This window comes from Trachinotus anak, unplaced genomic scaffold, assembly GCF_046630095.1.
Source record: "Trachinotus anak isolate AG129_WGS33_773 ecotype Australia unplaced genomic scaffold, CSIRO_AGI_Tana_v1 ptg000005l, whole genome shotgun sequence".
NCBI classification, from domain to species: domain Eukaryota; kingdom Metazoa; phylum Chordata; class Actinopteri; order Carangiformes; family Carangidae; genus Trachinotus; species Trachinotus anak.
In genome coordinates this window covers 3,237,795-3,256,299 of record NW_027273856.1, presented here as the reverse complement: position 1 = coordinate 3,256,299, position 18,505 = coordinate 3,237,795, and the positions used below count along the sequence as shown (strand labels likewise).

At 40.3% G+C, this 18,505-nt stretch overlaps 3 protein-coding genes across 5 annotated transcripts in view; 2 read left to right on the top strand and 1 right to left on the bottom strand.

Moving 5' to 3' along the window:
- Positions 1 to 5,754, top strand: part of ppp2r5b (protein phosphatase 2, regulatory subunit B', beta) — a 40,261-nt gene extending 34,507 nt beyond the window's left edge. For both annotated transcript variants that reach the window (XM_071477782.1, XM_071477783.1), the window contains exon 13: positions 1,155 to 5,754. In XM_071477782.1, coding sequence (XP_071333883.1) covers positions 1,155 to 1,383 — 229 coding nt within the window. In that variant the 3' untranslated portion in view covers positions 1,384 to 5,754. The remainder of the gene's footprint in view (positions 1 to 1,154) is intronic.
- A 513-nt stretch (positions 5,755 to 6,267) lies between these two features.
- On the top strand, positions 6,268 to 9,896 carry LOC139621349 (glycoprotein hormone beta-5-like). Its single transcript, XM_071477785.1, has 3 exons — positions 6,268 to 7,014; positions 7,993 to 8,194; positions 9,452 to 9,896. The coding sequence occupies exons 2-3, from the start codon at positions 7,994 to 7,996 to the stop codon at positions 9,638 to 9,640; spliced, it is 390 nt and encodes a 129-aa protein (XP_071333886.1). The 5' UTR covers positions 6,268 to 7,014; position 7,993; the 3' UTR covers positions 9,641 to 9,896.
- Positions 9,897 to 10,620: 724 nt separating this feature from the next.
- gpha2 (glycoprotein hormone subunit alpha 2) lies at positions 10,621 to 15,263 on the bottom strand. 2 transcript variants are annotated; one of them, XM_071477543.1, is made up of 4 exons: positions 14,658 to 15,263; positions 12,470 to 12,602; positions 12,076 to 12,260; positions 10,621 to 11,986 (listed from the first exon to the last, which is right to left on the bottom strand). In XM_071477543.1, the coding sequence occupies exons 2-4, from the start codon at positions 12,588 to 12,590 to the stop codon at positions 11,882 to 11,884; spliced, it is 411 nt and encodes a 136-aa protein (XP_071333644.1). In that variant the 5' UTR covers positions 12,591 to 12,602; positions 14,658 to 15,263; the 3' UTR covers positions 10,621 to 11,881. The 2 variants fall into 2 exon arrangements, with proteins under 2 accessions (XP_071333644.1, XP_071333643.1); XM_071477542.1 differs by lacking the exon at positions 14,658 to 15,263 and having other exon boundaries at positions 12,470 to 13,889.
- Positions 15,264 to 18,505: the final 3,242 nt, after the last annotated feature.

Below are 18,505 nucleotides of genomic sequence, written 5' to 3'. Positions count from 1 at the left end.
CTCTTTGTGTGTGTGTTTGTGTCACTGGATACAACAGTGACAACAAGAGGAAGAAATAGAAGGCGCTTAAGTCATGTTTTAGACGGTATTTGTTCCATTATCCATCACTTTATATTTCACACTGTAAGCATGTATCGCTTAGGTCATCCTTTGAACACGGACCACATCATGATTCCACTTATTCATTAGCCCGCTCCAAACTCACGATAGTGGATACTACTGGGGAATAAAATATAAAGGAGGAGTTCAGCATTTTGAGAGAAGTTGTATGTGCTTTCTTTCTAAGAGTGAAATGAGGAGATCAGTTTTATATGTGTGTGTGTAAAGTGTGGAGCAGGAGACAGGATGTGTTTATCTTAGCTTAGCATAAAGACTGGAGAAGCAGTTAGCCTCTGGTGGTTTCTATACTCAGGTACACAGCATATACCCACCTCTGGAGGATTTACCTAATACATACCCAAAAATGCCCACATATATTCATATAATCATTTTCTGCCCTGCTGATTAAGACAGGCAATCAGTGTAGTCCTTCATTTACTCTGTGGTGTTTATTGTGCACGAGAGACTTTTGTTTTCCTGACTTTAGCTTTTCAGGCAACAGGAGTACCCCAGTCAGTCTGCACCAAGGTTGGCAGAAGCACTGTCTTATGGACAAACTAGCAAACAAGCTTCGTGGGGAGGTACAAGATGGACAAATACAGTTACAACAGTAGTAGTTAGCTAATTATTTAAATCTGAGGATGATATACCAAAGCACATTATTATACTTTGCCAATAAGAAATTTAAAAAAAGCATTTTGACATATTTCTGTACAAGTTAGAAAGAAAGCAAAAAAATGTACAAAAATGTTGAACTTGTCCTTTAAAGGAGCAGTTTCAAGGAATTTAAAGGGCTGAATCATAACATTTCCATTATTCTACCTCCACTTTCCTTCTTTTAACAATCTCTTCTCTTGTCTTTCTCTCTTCTCCTTGTCCTCCATTTCTCATTTGAACAGTTACAACCACTACAACCTCTGCTGGACAAGGGAGAGAAATATAAATGTGTTGCCTGCAGGTCATTGGATGCATCATTAGCTTGTTCATCCAGTCTTTCGATCCTTTTCTCTTCATCCCTCTCTTTTTCTCCTCTTTACTTCAACCTTCATTTCCAGGGAGCTGAAGCGAGAGAGGGAGCGTGCAGAGCTCTGGCGAGGCCTGGAGGAGCACCAGGAGCGCCGGATGCAGATGCTCACTGAGGCCGCCAGGAACCAGCGCAACCTCCAGGAGCGAGGCGAGAGAGGGGACCCGCCGACCCCTTCGTCCCCGCAAACGGCTCACTCCGACCAGCCCGAGCCCAAACCCAGTGGGGCCTCCTCTGGAGCTGGGGAGAGCACCACCTAGGTGCCGATCTGCAGCGATTGAATAACACAGGGGTTAGGGGACAGGGAGAAGACAAGAAGCTGATGGTGAAAGTGTTGGGAGACAGAGAAAGGTACAAAACAAATCCTCAAATGTTTTTCTATCTTGCATCACCGAGGGGGTAGCTTTTTTATACAAAAAGCACACAAACTCAGTGATCCAAGGTAAAAAATGTACCTTTTTCCTGACAGAGTTGTGTGAAACTGGTTCACTTTTTGCTGTACACACATTATGTTGCAGATCACAAGATGAATATCGTCCAAAAGTGCAGACTGTCATTTTAAAATAAGGCTGGTTTATTAAACTGCAGGTCAGTACCTAACATCGGTAGCTGGCCTGCTTCAAACCTGCCTCAAAAATAAGAGATGAAACTTCTCTTTTGGTGCAACACTAACCGAGTTTAACATGTGTCTAACTTGTCTTAACATTTAACCAACCAAGTCTGTACTGTGCCTCGTATTTATCTTTTGGTCACAGATGCTTATTTCATGCGTGGATAGCACAATACATTAATAAACAAAAGAAGCAATTTCACACAAATGTCCCAAAATTAGACCAGACCCACAAACTCACACGCACACACCAAAAAATACAGGCACATATTTACTGTAAATATGAGAAGACAGAGCTACAGAGAGTGTATCCAGGTCAAAGAAATCTCACACACCAACAAATGATTGATGCAGCAAAAGATTTCACACAAACACACAGGCACATACTCGCATACATACATACATACATATTCACCAACACGGCTGGTTCTGGCGCTAACTCCTCTCCCATTCTGTCGGGTTCCACGTAAGGACGAGCCTAAAGTCCCTCAAGGTTAAATAACCACTGATGAAGATGATAATGATATAAAGTACAATAATGTTCCTTCTTCTTACTTGTTACTCTACTACTACTACTCTACTCTAAGTACTACTGATAATGATGATGATAATGTTTTTATATATATACATATGTCTCTGGATATTTCTGTTGTGTATTATGGGAGAAACACTAGTGTAGCAGATACCATAAAGGGGAAGGCCAGCTCGAATTCTGAATTCACATCACGTTAACTGTATGAGGTCATAATGTGAGTGCTGAACTTCAGCGGAATTCCCCTTTAACAGATCTTAAAGAGGGGAGGAATGAGCTGGATTTGTGGTGGCCATCTTTCTTTTATTTTGAAATTCTGGATGTTGATGGTGTGGTGGGTGGACTTTAAAGGGGCACTGCTTAAAAAAAAAAATTAAAGGTCATTACTATGTAATTTAAATTTTTTTTTTATTAAAGGTGCAATGTGGAGTTTTCTTGTAAACAGAGTTTTGTTTACTCACAAAATCACATTGTGTGTATCCTTGAGGCGTAATAAATGTGTTGAATGCATTTCCTGACTTCCAAAGCAAATTTTCGGCATGCTCATGTGTGATACAAACTAAAGGAGGATCCATTCATAGAAACACCACTCCATAGCGCCACTATTAAAAACGCCACATGGTACCTTTAATTTTGATATTGAGGAACACAACAATGTTTTTTTGAGAATGTTCTGGTTAAATATAAAACAAACTTACTAATTTGCCCATGTCATATTTTATCAAGTTGAAGTTTAGAGCCCCTCCCCCAGCTTACAGCCAAAAATAAATCCAAGCAGATCAGCACGCCCCACCCAACCAAGAGGTGACCAGAGGATGAATGAAGTGAACCATGTGTCTCAAACCAAAAGAAAAACATCACAATCCAGCTGGATTTCTGATCCCAGTGCGTCTGTTCCTTTAGGCTCAGCAGACCTGACGCTGCTAGATGGCGACCATGACGACGATAATTTTTTTTCGGTGTGAACCAACAAAAATCTGTTTATTCTTGTCTGATTATTACGATAGAGTGATGGGATAAAGAGAGGGCGAAAAAAAAAACAGAAAAAAAATTATTTTAGCAATATTTTCATTCTTTCAGGATAATCTGTGTGTTTTTAAGGGGGTTGAACAAGAAGTGGGTGTCTCACTCAAATGTTTACCCCCCCACTCTTGTTTTTACTCTTGTTGCGTCCTTGATATTCACATTGTCTTAAAGGTACTTTTCTGTGTAAATTTATTTGATGAAAAATGATTTTGCTTTGTAATTATGTTGTTTATTTTCTTGGTTTTTGTATGATCTTGTTCATTTTGTGGAAAACTGATACTGATGCTATTTATTTTCTATTTGATCAGGAAATGTAACCTTATTTGAAGATGATGGTCAGGTTGTGCGTGTGTGTGCATGTGTGTGTGTGTGTGTGTGTGTGTGTGTGTGTGTGTTGGTGTGCAACCAGTGAGTGAATCAGTGAGCAGGAGAAGTGCGTAGATAGAGTGATAGAGAACGAGAGAAAACTATTCTCTCTTTGCTTCTTTTTCTCTCTCTCTCCTTCTCTCCTTCCTGAAGGACAGGGTTTGAATCTGAATGTATCGTAAAACAAATCGATTGATTGTTTTTTTGACGCTTGAGACGCAGAGATACCTGTCGGCTGCTTCGTAACCAAACATTCAGAAACTCTTCAGACCAGCAGTTTATCAAAGCACTCACTTCAAATCATGCCTGAGTCAACAAGGTTTTGAAATCCAATTAACGTGCACCTCTCAGATTGACTTTTAAAGTTTTATTGATTAATGAGTGTTGTTTATGTTTTAGGTTTGGTTTGACTTGTTCTGATGCTTTCGGGCCGTGGTCACATCTAATCTGCCACCGCATCTTTATGCAAAACAGTTTAAACACTGACACGGCAGCTTTTCATTTCATTTGCAGGTGTTGAATCCAACATCCAGGTTACAACAACACCAAATATTATTAATATTAAAAAAAAAACTCAAGTCACTTCACTGACTGTCATTTTTTAAGCTTACAGTTACATGTCATGGTCTCCATCAGCTGATGGAGTTGCTTGGTTGTCCTGGACATAACTCAGTGGTCATCATATGGTAACTGGTGTTCAGAATGTATGGTCACATGACAGCACCTGAGCCATCTCCATGACAACTGAACAAACTCCATCAGCTGAATGAATGCTACGAGATACAACTGAAAGCTTTGGAAAAACCTAGAAATTGGAGTCTGAGTTAAGATTGTCTACACATGTGCTACTGGTTCCCAGCCATTTGACCCATTAGAACAAAAAAAGAGCCTTCCAGCCGATTACTAAACTTTAAAGGTACTAAACAGCAAATCAGAAAATCAAGAAAATAAAATACTTTTCTTTTCAATGAAAATGTTTTGTTTTCTTGTCCTTTTAATTAACTTGTGAGCCCTCCGATGTTATGACCCCTCTGCGGTTCTGACCCCCAGGTTGGGAACCATTAACATATGCCTCACCTCTTTTCTAAGAAGAATGCTGTATTTATTTATTTTTTTTTATTAGTTTTTTTTTTGTTTCTGCACAGAACTGCACACTGTGCACTGATGGATTAGGTGTAATAGCAGCCTCATAACCTGCACCTGCAGACACTATGTGGCTGCAGAGCAAAAAAAAAAAAAAGAAAAGAAACAAACCTTCCCATTGAGTTGGATTTCAAACATTGCTTTGATTCAGGCAAAAAAAGATGCTCAAAAACACAACTGAAAAGAGACAAAACTTGACCTCGCTGTCATAAAACTCAGCTTACTTTATGATTTTGTTTTGGCTAGCTTATTCACAAACCCTCTTGATTGTTATTGTCAGTCAGTCAGCTGACTCGGGGAAAACAGAACCCCAGCTCCCACTGTTCTAGAATTCTCAATGACATGGATCAATAATATCCCTCAGTTCTAGAATCCCGTCATCCATTCTAGAACTGCTGCAGAACAGGAAGCGAGAGAAGAGAGAGTATTCGTAGAGAGCTCTGGTATCGCCTCACAGACAGAGCTGCTTTCAACCGCTGTCACATTTCCTCTCTGTGGCCACTTTCAGCCAAATTTAAACAAAAGCTTTAAATCAGAGGGGAGGTGTGAATGCAAGGAAAGCAGCCAGTAAAGATAAAAACAGAGGAGGAGAATGACAGAGGAAAGAAAATACATAGAGTTAGACACGATAGAATGGCAATAAGTCAGAGCAACAGCAACAGAATGAAAATATGTTACCGAAACCTACAACCGCATTACGTAGCAATTTCACTGAATTTCTAGATTTGCACTGTCTGCCCAATGGTCTGTGTTTGTTGTGTTGAAGAAAAACCTTAGAGAAGATGATAAAGATGATGCAGAAGAAGAAGAAGATGTATATTTTGGGGACCAACACAGCGGTGGGGGGGGGGTTGAATGTAGAGAGGCTTACTACTGTACGTAACATTACAGGGGGGTGTAGAATGGAGAAAAAAAAACTATGTGCTAAAAATGAAACTTCACTTTGAGAAAACACTTTTGGAGTCTGTGCTGTTTTTTTGTGTGTCATCCTTTTTGTCTGTAGCTGTCATTCCTACTCCTCTCATTTATACCTGATCACGAAGAGTCATGATGTGCATAACTTAGCTTTAGCTTAAGCTCAGCATCCAGCTTTTAACAGCAAAAAAAAAAAAAAAAACAAAACAGAAAAAACAATGAGTACCTGCCCAGGACCAAGCGACCAGACTGACAAAGTTAGCAGCTAGCTGGTGAACATAGTGAAGCATTAAGTAGCTAAATAGCCTGCTATTCCTCCCAGGTGTTGGTGGAGACCAAAACAAAGCTAAAACAAACATGTATTTTAGAGGAACACTTGTCAGATGGCCGCATCTCCACATGAAAGCTCTGTTGTTGCTGGATGTGTATACAATTGACTGTTTGCTATCATGTTAGCCCCATCTCCTTTACAAGGAGATTAGACGTCAGCATTATGTTTTTGTCTTGTTTTGCTTAAACCTAGTGGTGGAAAGATTATTTGCATATTTTGAATATTTCATTGTATTATGATGCAACAATGAATGTAAGAAAACAATGACTGCTATAAAAAGTGGAAAACACATGTCTAATAATCTAAAACAGAACAGCAATGTTTGCAAAATAGTTAGATGTGATGTATAGTAGAGGTTAGCTTTAGTAGGTGGGCTAAAACATGCAAAAACACTGGTATGGTGTGAGACTTTAAGTACAAACATGTCTGTGTAACAGAGGAGGAGATGATTATTTTGAAAAAGTTCACATTATCTGGTTTATTCCCTCAACTCTGCAATTGGTAGAACTCTTTAAAGTCATAGTCAATGTTCATTTTGTGTAATTATATAGTTTCAAAGGTTTTAAATTGCCCAGTAAAAGTTTTAAAAGCTCTGTTTTTGTATTCATAATACCAGATCTTTGTCAGAATAACTATCAAGTTGAGTACTGGCATTGCTGACATCATTGGGAGTAGACTAGTTGGATAAAGAACTGCACTCACACATGCTCACACACAGAGAGATACAAGCTGAGGTTAACAAAACATAGACAAGCATCAGTTTTTTCCAGGGAGTATCCATTATTTCTGAATTGGGGTCTCTAATGGTATTTCATTGTAATTGCTATGATGTCAGAGTGTCCGTCCGCCCTAATGGCCTTCTAAAAACAACAACAAGGACAGATTGGTTCCATTCACTGGTTGTTGTCTGGGTAGAGAGACACAGGAGTCCAGCAGCTCGAATCTCTGCAAGATCTTCAGCTGAAAAGGTGAGAGGAGCTTTTTAAACATCTATTAAGTAAGATAGGGCAAATATGTAGCATTAGACTTTGCCAAATATCATCTTATGAGATTTTGAGGGGATCTGGGGACAAAAAGTGTAGGCTACATAATTATGTTAGTAGGCTATTTCACATCACAGTTATTGTGATTTATTCACATGGTCATTGTACTCACAGTGAACACAGTGTAGCTTTAGTTGTATCAGTGTTAGTATAAGTATTTCACATCATTCTGTTCATGCAGATTGTGTTTTTGTTCCTGTTATATGTCTTATAACAAGTGAAAGATTCTGCTGCCTCAGTCTAGCTGAGCAGATGTGATTCCAGTTGTTTCACTACAGTTTAAATGGTTTGCTTGAAAATGTGCAGAATAATTAAGCAGATGTCTCCAACAGCAGCAGGGGGATAACTCTCGATTCTGATTCAAACAAGAGGAGAAAAACTGCTGCTTTTCATGCAAGTGAAACAGTTAGTGAACTCCCATGTCAGATTTGCCATTTAACATGGTTCTGCATTAAAGTCTTAATTTATTCAGTTATGGTTTGAAAATATAATTTTTGACTCTATTAAATTTGCATTGGATACTTTTTACAGTGCATAGGTCAGTGGTGCTATTGGCTGCAGTAGATTAAATGGACACTAGAGGGAGGTGTGAGTAATGCTAAATGTCACTGTGGGTGCTGGATACTAATCACCTCCTACATGTAAACTGTTGCCAATAAATTACCTTTATAAAGATTTATCTACTTTAAGAGACTAAACTGAATATTTAGTACTGTTTTGGTTATTAATACACAAGAGATGAGTTACTTTCAGGCCCAATAATTTATTGATGATATTTATTTCCTCACTAGCAATGTGAACATTTAGTGTGTCACACTTGAACAGGAATCTTGTAACTGATGAATAATGAACGTAAAAAAGTTACTTATTTTCTTTATTTCACCCTCTATCTGTCATACCCAGCATGCATCTCCACCCTCTGTCCCTCTCTTTTCTCCTCCTCCTGGTTGCCAAGGCAGCCGTGGTGTGCGTTACTGTGACGACCTCGCTCCACAGTTTCAGAGGGTGTGCGGTGCGGGAGTTCTCCTTCGTGGCCCAGAAGCCTGGCTGCAAGGGACTACGTGTCACCACGGAGGCCTGCTGGGGGCGCTGCCACACCTGGGAGGTAACAGACACACACACACTCAGTAAAGGGGTAGATCGTTTAGCCGATGTAGGAGACCCACTTTTTTCCTTTGCTATTTCTGAGAGCTTCCATAATACTGGAATCATGAAACTTTAAATGAATGATTAATGACCCAGGATTCAATCCAAACCATAAAAAGGCTGATGACCCACTCTCAGCTCTGACCCATATGTCACTGTCATTAAAGATGCTCAAATCCCTCCAAGTTGGGAGGGTTATTGAACTTTTATTGAACTTGTTCTACTTTGCAGAGGTTCAAATTTTACCTCAGAATGATTGAAAAACCAAGTTTAGTGGGTCAGAAACTCAGTCAGACTCAAAGTCTTCAGAGGAGAAAGAGCTCTGAATCAGCGACAGTAGAGATGACTCAGTCACATGGCAGAAGGTCAGTATTAGAGATTGATCAGCATGCTTGACAAACAAAACAAAACAAACAACAAAACCCAACCTCCTCAAGGTTCACTTACTACTCTTTTTCCGGGGCTTTCCTCTGCATCTCATGGTCTTTGCACATTTGAAAAAGAAAATCTTAGGTCACAATCATGTAACAAAAAATGAAAACTCAGGCCCTTTCAACCACATCTCCTAATCTTCCTCAGAGGGCGGAGGGTGGAGAGAAAACATCCATGAGCTAATGTGTTTTAGTAAAGTACTTAATAAAGTGTTGAGCTCAAATTTAACCAACAGATCTTCAACGTTTTCTCACAAAATGTGGACAAACGTTCTAAAGAGCAACTTGGATCTTTTATATCGTGAAGAGAAAGAGAGACATTGATCAGTTTGTCAGAGTTAGAGGTTTCTGTTTCTGCCCCTAACAATGTCAGTGCACAGTGCACTCTGCTCCTGCGCTGTGGTAACTGAGCCATCCCCTGCTGTGATCCCACAGACTTCTTTTGGTTTATTACCGTCAAATTATTAAGCATGATGTCAGCTAGGACAGAAAAGAAGGCCATTATTCAGTCTGTGACTAATGACTTTTCTTGCCTGAGAGCTTAAATCTGCTTGGTTTAAGAGACGCATGTAGCTTTTCATCTATTTCTTTTATTTTCTTTCCTCAGTCTTAGACTGTCTGTGTGTTGACCCTGTAACACAAATTTCAGAAACTTTGTTGCATTCACTGAACATAGTTTTTGTCAGTAAATTGGAAAGATGCTCTAGTAAAAGATCATTCCTGTAACCTGTGTTGCATCTGTATGTGTGTGTGTGTGTGTGTGTGTGTGTGTGTAAACCCTGCAGAAACCAGTGCCGGATCCCCCCTACATCCAGCGACACCACCGTGTGTGTACATACAGCCGTACCCGCCACATGACTGCCCGGCTGCCGGGCTGCCAGCCCAACGTCTCCCCTCTCTACCACTATCCCATGGCCCTGCACTGCCACTGTGCCATCTGCTCCACACAGGACACAGAGTGTGAGACCTTCTGAGGGACAGGTCAGCACTTCCAGCAGTGTTACACTGGTATGACTGACACAGGTTAAAATGATGAAATCAAGGTATCTGAGTAGGTGGGAGACTCTCTGAAGGTTTATGACAGCAAGAGATGTTGGCAAGAAGTTTATTTTTGATAACAGAAAAGGCCTTGAAGGAAGGATACTTGTCATTGAGTAACCTAAAGGTTATCTCTCCTGTAGACTGAAGACTATGTGTGTATGAATATACAGTATATGTCTGTAAACACGAAAGGAGGAATAAATAAAATAAAAATAACAATATTGAAATAGGACTTCTGTGTTTCTTTGTCATTATGTTAACAACAGTGAATTTAAAAAAACATACAGAAAAAGGCTTTTTTTTTTAAATTATATGTTTAAATTATGATATGTATCATCTAAAATCAGGAAGGTCAGTGTTTCATCCATATTGAGTTTAACTATTGCATTGTATCTGTCACAAGGCCAAAGCTGCCTGGGCCCCTGACCCTCAGGAGCCCTATGTTAAGTGTTTGCACAGTTTATGGTAATTATATGAAAAGCAAATTTATTTGGCATATTCACCAATGAGTTAAAGTTTCTACTAAATTTGAAATGATAAGGTTATTTAATTGGTTTAATTGGTTATTTAATGTCAAGGCTTTTTTATTGTAATATACTAAATAACCTAATTACATACATTTAAAGTGTATTCACATGGTGCATATTACTATGACGAATCTGTGTAGTTTGTGACAAATCACTTCACAGAAATATGGTAGTGGTGAGGTCACGAGGGACCGACAGCTTATTTCCAGCCCAGGCCCACGGCCACGCTGTGTATCATCTACTGTGTGTTGACACTAACTCACAGTATTTGACTTCATCCATTCTCATCATCAGGCTGTGAAAAAGTAATAACTGATGAATCCATAATGCATAATGTGTGTGTGTATGTGTGTGTGTGTGTGTGTGTGTGTGCACTGTTGTTGTAAGTAAATCAGTGACATTGCAGGGACTTGTCTTCCTTATGGGGACAAAATTCAAGTCCCCACAATATAAATTATTAAATTCAAGGATTAGAGCTTGGTTTAAGGTTAAGGTTGAGGTTAGTGTTTGGATTAAGCACATAGTGGTCATGGTTAAATTAGGCTAAGTGACCAGGGATTGAATAGAAGTCAATGTAATGTCCCCTTAAGTGATGGAAACAAGTTTGTGTGTGTGTAAAGCAAAGGCCCACACAAACCACTAACAGTTGCAGAACAGAAATTTATTGAAACACAATTTCATCACAAACTGTACAGTGCATTCTCTCTCTTTTCATTTCACTGATATTTCAAACATTCTTTGGTTTTATCAATAGATATTATTTACAAAATGTCTTTCAGTTCAAATTCATAAATATAAATAAAATTTGTACATTCTTTAGTCTCTTGTCTGTGTTTAGTGGTTATTGCAAAGAATGAAACTATTTATTTATATGACCTTTATGTTGAATTCAATTGTTGACTTTTCTGTTTGATAGGAGTCAATGAAGAGATGACTTATCTGTTTCATTTTGATGTATTTCAAAGTATAAAAGAAAAGGTGAAACCAGTGAGTTTGATTATAAGTCTCTGTGTTCCTACTGTTCCTACTGAGTCACTAAGTGTGAATGATAGAAAGACTGTTTTTTTTTTATTTCTAGCTGCTTACAGTAAATCAAGTGTTTGCCAAGCCTCAAAGCAAGATATAGAAAAGGTTCAGTTTATGTGACAGAATGGTTTATACTGCCTTTAACATAAATGTATGTCAATCAAGTTTTCTAGAAGAGCCACCCACACATCACGTTTTACACAAGCACACACGCACACACACACACACACACACACGCGTGCGCTTACACAAACAATCAATATTAAAGTACTGGGTGTCGAGTCCAAAGCTAATTTCACTCTGCATGAAGGAATTTCACTTGATTTTAGTAGAAAATTTTGGTCGCATGATCTCTGCAGAAACATTCCCATCTTTTATCATTTTCTGTCAACCTTCCTTTCATTCTTTGAGAAGACAAATGAACGACACCCTGACACCCAGGAACATGGTAAAAGGCCAATTTGTTTTCAATCAAGTAAGTTAAAGTGAATTTTCTTCAGCATTCGAAACATGTGGACATACTGCAGATAGAAAAAGGATAGTTGCTGGTGCATCACTGAAACCTTGTATTTCTGTGATTTTAACTCGGATCTCGTCCGGCTGAGCTGCTGTCTTGATGTATCAGTAGCGGGACTTGCGGCACATGTCGCAGCGGCACGCCTTTGCTGTCAGGATTTCTATTTCGTCATGGTGACGACCACGAGGGCAGTCCAGGCGAACTTTGACCTTAAGGAAGAGAAGCCACAGGCCATGAAGAAAAATCTTAGAAACATAATATTGTTGCACATGTCCAGGCACCTCCCTCCGCTCCTCACCTTGGCCTCCTTGCTGATGGTGCAGCATTGTGAAGCGGAGGTGATGTTATGGGTGAAGTTGGAGGCCACCAGTACAGAGTATCTGGATGGGAAGGCGCTGGACTCGCAGTAGCCCACGCAGGCGTAGACCAGATGGGTGCCTTTACATGTGCTGCGGCGGTCACTGCGGATGGTCACGTTGAAGGCTGGAGAGGAGGGGAACGACAGAGGGATGAGCGAGGGTGGATCACTGTTGTCATTTGCTGCAATCCTTTTATATGAATAGTAAAATCTCGAAACAGATAGTGAAGGTTATTGGTCTCTACTAGGTGAAGAAAATGTTCTCAAAACCACATTACCCATAAACCATATTGCCTCCTGTCAGTGGATGCTGATTTGAGTGGTTTTTACTCACGGTAAAGGTGACAGCCAGGGGTGAGGCCATCATAGCTCCAACCAATAGGAGAGAGGAGCAGCAGCAGTGACATCACTGGTAGGACCAGCAGGCAGAGGTGTGAGGTCATGCACAGCGACATCTGGACGGCAGCCTGGAGGGTCCAAACAGAACAACATAAATGTAAGAATATGGAAAAGCCACAACTTCTTAACCTCTTCATACAAAGTAATTCCAACATTTTAATGACAATTACAAGTTCCAGCTCGTTAGACCCTTTTCTTATTTCTGTTATCCATGACCGACAAAGTTAACCACATTGTAACCATGACAACAAAGATTGTCTAATGTTGAGGAAGTACTTATTTGAACCCAAATCACAATCTTTTCCTAAACCTAACCAAGCCATGACTGTTATTATGGTAACCATGGCGACGAAGGTCCAGTACGCTTGCCAGCGTAGGGGCTGCTCTTTCAGGAGACTCTCCTCTGGGTCGAATCAGACCAATATGGTTGTGCAGGTAAGATCTTAACTTGGTTTCTTAACTTGAGAAAGCAAAGAAGCCGTGATCCTTTCAAATACTCAAGACTCAACCCGGTGTGATCTCCTGCTGCTGAACTTTGCCCTCAAATCAAAGTGTTGCCCAGAGCCCCTTCCTTTATCCACGCAAGGTGATTTCCCATCCTGCACATCTGCCCGTGTGTCACTCAGTTGAGTAACAGCTAATGTGAATAAAAACAATACAGTCTTTACCTTCTCAATCTGCCTCATTTAACAGCTACCTGCTGACACATGTATGTACACAATTTTAGCGCTTGCTGACTCTTTCAAATGTACACGTAGCTGTGCACGTAGCTGTGCACGTAGCTTTGCACATGACAGCAGACCCACAGTCAGTGTATCACTCTACATGAATAAGTCCTTAAGGTGAAGGATCCTGTGTGTGTGTGTGTGTCTTCAACATGAACATGTTTCGATATCCTATGTGCACACATGGATATGTGAGTGTTCATGGGTGCACGTGCTCATGCCCCCCTCACACACTCACACTCCAACACGTGTGTAAACAGTAAAGTCATATTTTCCTGGGAATTTGGTGATCCTGACCCTTGCCCCCTAAATTGGCAGCTCTTTCCAGCTCCGTTTCCCTCCGATGGGAGCGTTGGGAATCGCCGCTGTGGTTATGGAGGAACAGCCCTGGGGACGCCATTAACGCTGCTGGTACGACCAAATTAAGGGGTGAGGATTGTGTGCGTGAGTGTGCTCATGCAAGGCCATTAACCCCGTGTCAGGTAGTGGGGCGGGGGAAATGCCCGGCTTTTTCCTCTGATGTGGGGTTTCCACGCCTGAAGGTTTGGTTTGTCTTTAAGGAAAGTGGGTTGTGATTCATTACACGCCACTTTGAGAAGTGACAGTGGGAGGGCTGCTGTTCAAGACCACCAAAACAGGCAACACAATATTTACACCCTGGAAAAGTCAAGACCCTTGAAGTGCTTGTAACAAAATTAACACCTTCTCAAAATCTTGTTGTTGCCTGTAAAAAGAACTGAAAGACACAGAGTCGACACACTGCCTGTCCTCACATCAGTGATGTGTCATGAGCTGCTGACCCAAGATTTGTGATCATGCATCTTAATACAAACAATAAAACCTAAAATTAATGTTACAGAAATGCTATTTGATCATAACACAGAAATGCAATCAACCTTTTTTGCATTTACTGTATCTACAGTCTTACTAACAGAGAAAAATATATTCTAAACAAAAAACAAAAAATTGATGCATTTTGTCTTATCATAGATACAGTTTTTATGCTAAGTTTTACTTCATGAAAGTATGTCAGCTGAATTGTGAGTTACTTTAAAATAAAACCCTCAAAAATGATTTCCAAAAACTGTAACAATTTATCATCAACACAGGAAACAAATGTGTTATGTTTGTGCAGCTGATAAAAATGCATGCAAATGCCTGCAGAATTACAATGCAAAGAGATGTGAAATACTGGGAAAGACAGATGGATTTAAACATGCATTTCCCCCCAAATTCACAACATTTCAACTTAATCTGACTTGTACAGTTTTCTTACATGCAGCAAACGCCCCCTAAAATCTATAAGAAAGCAACAATCAAGCAGACAAATCCCAGAATTTTAAAATCTACTCCACCAACTGAGATATAATCCAGGTGTAAAAGTGAGCTGGGTCTTACCTGAAGACGTAGAGTGGAGAGTGCAACTTCTCGAGTGCAGAGCAGGTGTGTCGACTGACAGGTGTGTGTGAGTGTGTCTCCTCAGAGCCTCATGCAGGACTATAAGTAACACAGGTAAGGCACTTATAGCTGTGGACACACCCACAATCAGGGAGCTGAGTGTGTCTTTTTTTTTTTCAACAGGTCCCTCTTTGTCTTTCTTCTCCACTCCTTCTACCTGTGCAATAAACCACATGAAATTCTCCAGATAGATTCAAACTTCTTTGTCTTCCTCCTGGAGTGTGTTCACATCTCCGCGTCCCTCCACCCTCCCCATCCTCGCACTCTGTTTTAAACCTTAAGGGGGACTGCTGCTGTGACACAGAGGAAAACTAGATAGGTTTTCCATCAACGCACCACCACAATAGTAAGAACACACACAGCTTTACCTCACACTGCATGCACATGCAAGGAGACGCACACATGTTTGCATAAAAGCACACAAAAAATAATATTCTAGGCCTCAGCTGCCAGTTGATACACACTGCAAGTGAACTAATAAACTAAACTGAATGGGAGAGCTCACACACACACACACACACACACACACACACACACACACACACACACACACACACAGTCTGCCTGGGTTTTCCATTTGTGGCTGTAGGAGGAAGGGCAGGGTCGGGTCAGAAGATATTGTAGGTTTTGGTCAACTTTGTGTGTATGTGTGTGTGTGTGAGTGTGGCACATGGCGGGTATATTTGGGAAACGCCTGGCTCTGCTTCTCCACTTCTTTGTCTTGAACAGAGGATGTCAGCTTAGCAACCACCCTCTCCAAGCTCCAGAGGGTAAAGACATTCTTTATATTAGATTATTTGTTGCCGCAGTATCTGTGAGCCTCAGTGACATGTCACGAGGGTCACATCCTGCCAGATCAGACCGCTGATGAGTGTCTCTGTCACATTATGTCTCATATGTTTTAGTTCTTTAAAAGTGTTGCCAAAGACCCAAAAAGGGGTTTCTTTGTTCTCTTTTGGTGGGTCTCCACATGAATCTGGGTGAAGGAACAAACGTCTTAGTTGCTGAAACAGCTACCCAGCCATCAGTGGAGGAGGGGTGTGTGTGTGTGTGTGTGTGTGTGTGGAGGGGGGCTCTATTTAAAGTACCTCTCCTGAGGTTACTTTTTGGTTTTTTTGGGCCATGTTGGGAGTCTCTGCTGCTAAGTCCACTGAGACACTGAAGCCCACTGATATTGGGCCATAAAAATAAATGACTTAAATCTTTGTCTTTCACAGAACTTCATTATCTACCAGTAAAACTGATTCAAGAAGTCAAGAAACTCGTTAAACAAATCGACAAAACAGTAGCTTGAGGTGAACTAGGGCACATTCAAACTTCAATCTTTAGCTACTTTGGTTCAGACTCCAGATGCAATAATCCTCGTTGTTTCAGTAGATGTTTTTCTCTACACCAGCAACTTCATATTTGTCCTCTATCCTGAATCAAACTCAGCCGGTCTTCACGGGACAGAACAAGACTATTCCCTCAGAAATTAAATCATTTCTCTCCATATTGGACTAAAATCTCATTTTGTGCATAAATCTGCTAATATGGTAAAAAAACAATGGCGAACTGTTTCCAAAAGGATTTTCTAGAAATTAGTCTTTTGAAACAGGGAAAACTGCATTAGAATCAGATAAAAATCATCTAGAATTGATTTGGAAAAAGGTGGAATATTCTAATATTCTGGCAGATTTTAACATTTGTTTTAAGAAAGCCAAAATTTTACAGCTGAGTTAAGACAGTTACAGACGTATAATCAACAAATTCCACTGAAATAACAAAACATACAATGTTGGACGTAGATGCTTGATATAGATCATTCCTTTGTGTCATGGAGCTTGTTGTCTCACTGTTACACTGGGTAACATGCTCCTTCATTACCATGAACACACACTGTAGTTTATTTGGACACAGTACACCTCACAAACACCTCTTTGCTGGTGTATTATAGCCCCTAATATGTATCAATCCACAGTCGAGAGTCCCAAACAAATGGATGATTAAGTTGTGTTTGAGTAACGATTGGTGAAAACTGCAGTGCCCAGTCATTTCAGGAAATTACTGAGTCTTTATTCAACCATAGAGATGTATTTAAAATCTATTTCTTAATTGTCTTCAGTAAGAATCAGTGGGTTTGAGACTGAGCTCTGCAGACACACACACGCAGACAGTTGTTGATTTGGGTCTTTTCCATCTGCACTACATCGATGTCATGCTGTGTTTGTTTGCCTTTCAGGTGCCAAAAGCCTCATGCATGCCTTTTTGTAAAAACATTTTGTTATATAGTGGGTGATGTTCGAGCAAAACGATTCATTTCAAAGCATTTTCAGTGGGCTTGCAGTGCTGCACGTTCTCACACACACACACACACACACACACACACTCTCACACACACCTTCTAACGAAAACACAATTATCATCTTACGGCCCCTCTACCCCAAACATTCCCAATCCAGTTATGTCAATGGAAAACGGAATGTGTGACATCATCACCTAAACCCCCCACCTACACACACACAAACACACAAAACTATTAGTGTGTTGACTGTAAGTTGCATGGACGGCTGCAGTGTGTGTTTCCTCAGATTCCATGCCAACGAGTGAGAGAGGGGTCGAGAGACCATACATCCGAATGGGCCTCAGGACCTCATCAGGAGAGAGAGACATGAATGAACTTTGTTAAACTGGAGACTCTCATGTAGTTGAGACACACACACACACACATTACTCCAGTGTGACTCAGCGGGGTGACTGATGTTTGTATCGCTCAGTGGCCCCGTCTCTCTCGGCTGCCGTGGAAACTGTGGCGTCTTGAATAACTATAATATCATTAATGTGTCCGCTTCCACTTCTGCCCTGTTATTCTAATCCCAGTGTGTGTGTACGTACATCTGTGTGTGTGTGTGTGTGTGTGTGTGAGAATGAAAGTATATGAAGTATGTATCTCTGTATATAGCAATGTATGATGTGTGTGTTTGTGTGTGTGTGTGTGTGTTTGAGTTGAAATTAGGGATGGCACAATTGTGTGTGTCTGTTATTTTAAATGCTATGTGTGTATCATTATGTCTGACAGGATATTGTGTGTGTGGTCAAAGTGTGTAAGTAGTCAGTGTAAGATAAATGATGTGTGTGTTATTTTGGGCTCTATGACAATGTAAGGAGAGGATTAGGCAAAGTTTTCCTGTTTCTAAGATGATGTTTGAGTCCGGTTGACCCATTTACCCCATATATAAACATACGCATGAAAGCATGGACATGTGCATGCAGGCACATGCACACTCATACATACATCATTTTCCTTAAAGTAGTTAATCCCATTATTTCATTTTTTGTTAAATTTTACATTTTTTTTGCATATATGTATACTGCATTTGTGCACATTTAAAATCTTTAAAATGTGTCAGTTCACAAGACTTGAGACAAACACACACACACACACACACACACACACAGAACACTTAGCTAATTTAGACTGACAGGAGGAAAGTGGAGTTTCCACAAGGTGATACTCACTGAAGCTGCAACTCTGAGGACGCACAGTGCACGTGCACACACACACACACACACACACACACACACACACAAAGGAGTGGAAATATTAAGAAAGAGTCGGCATTGTCTACAACAATTACCAGAATAAAGCCTGGGAATGTGTTCATGTGAACTTCTCTGACAGGTCTGCACACTGAGCAAAGATGTCACCATTTCAATTTAACTGTACTTATTCACATCTACATAATTATTCCATAAATTGCAATAAAAGACATTTCATTGAGTTAAAACATTAAAACATGATTAGTGCA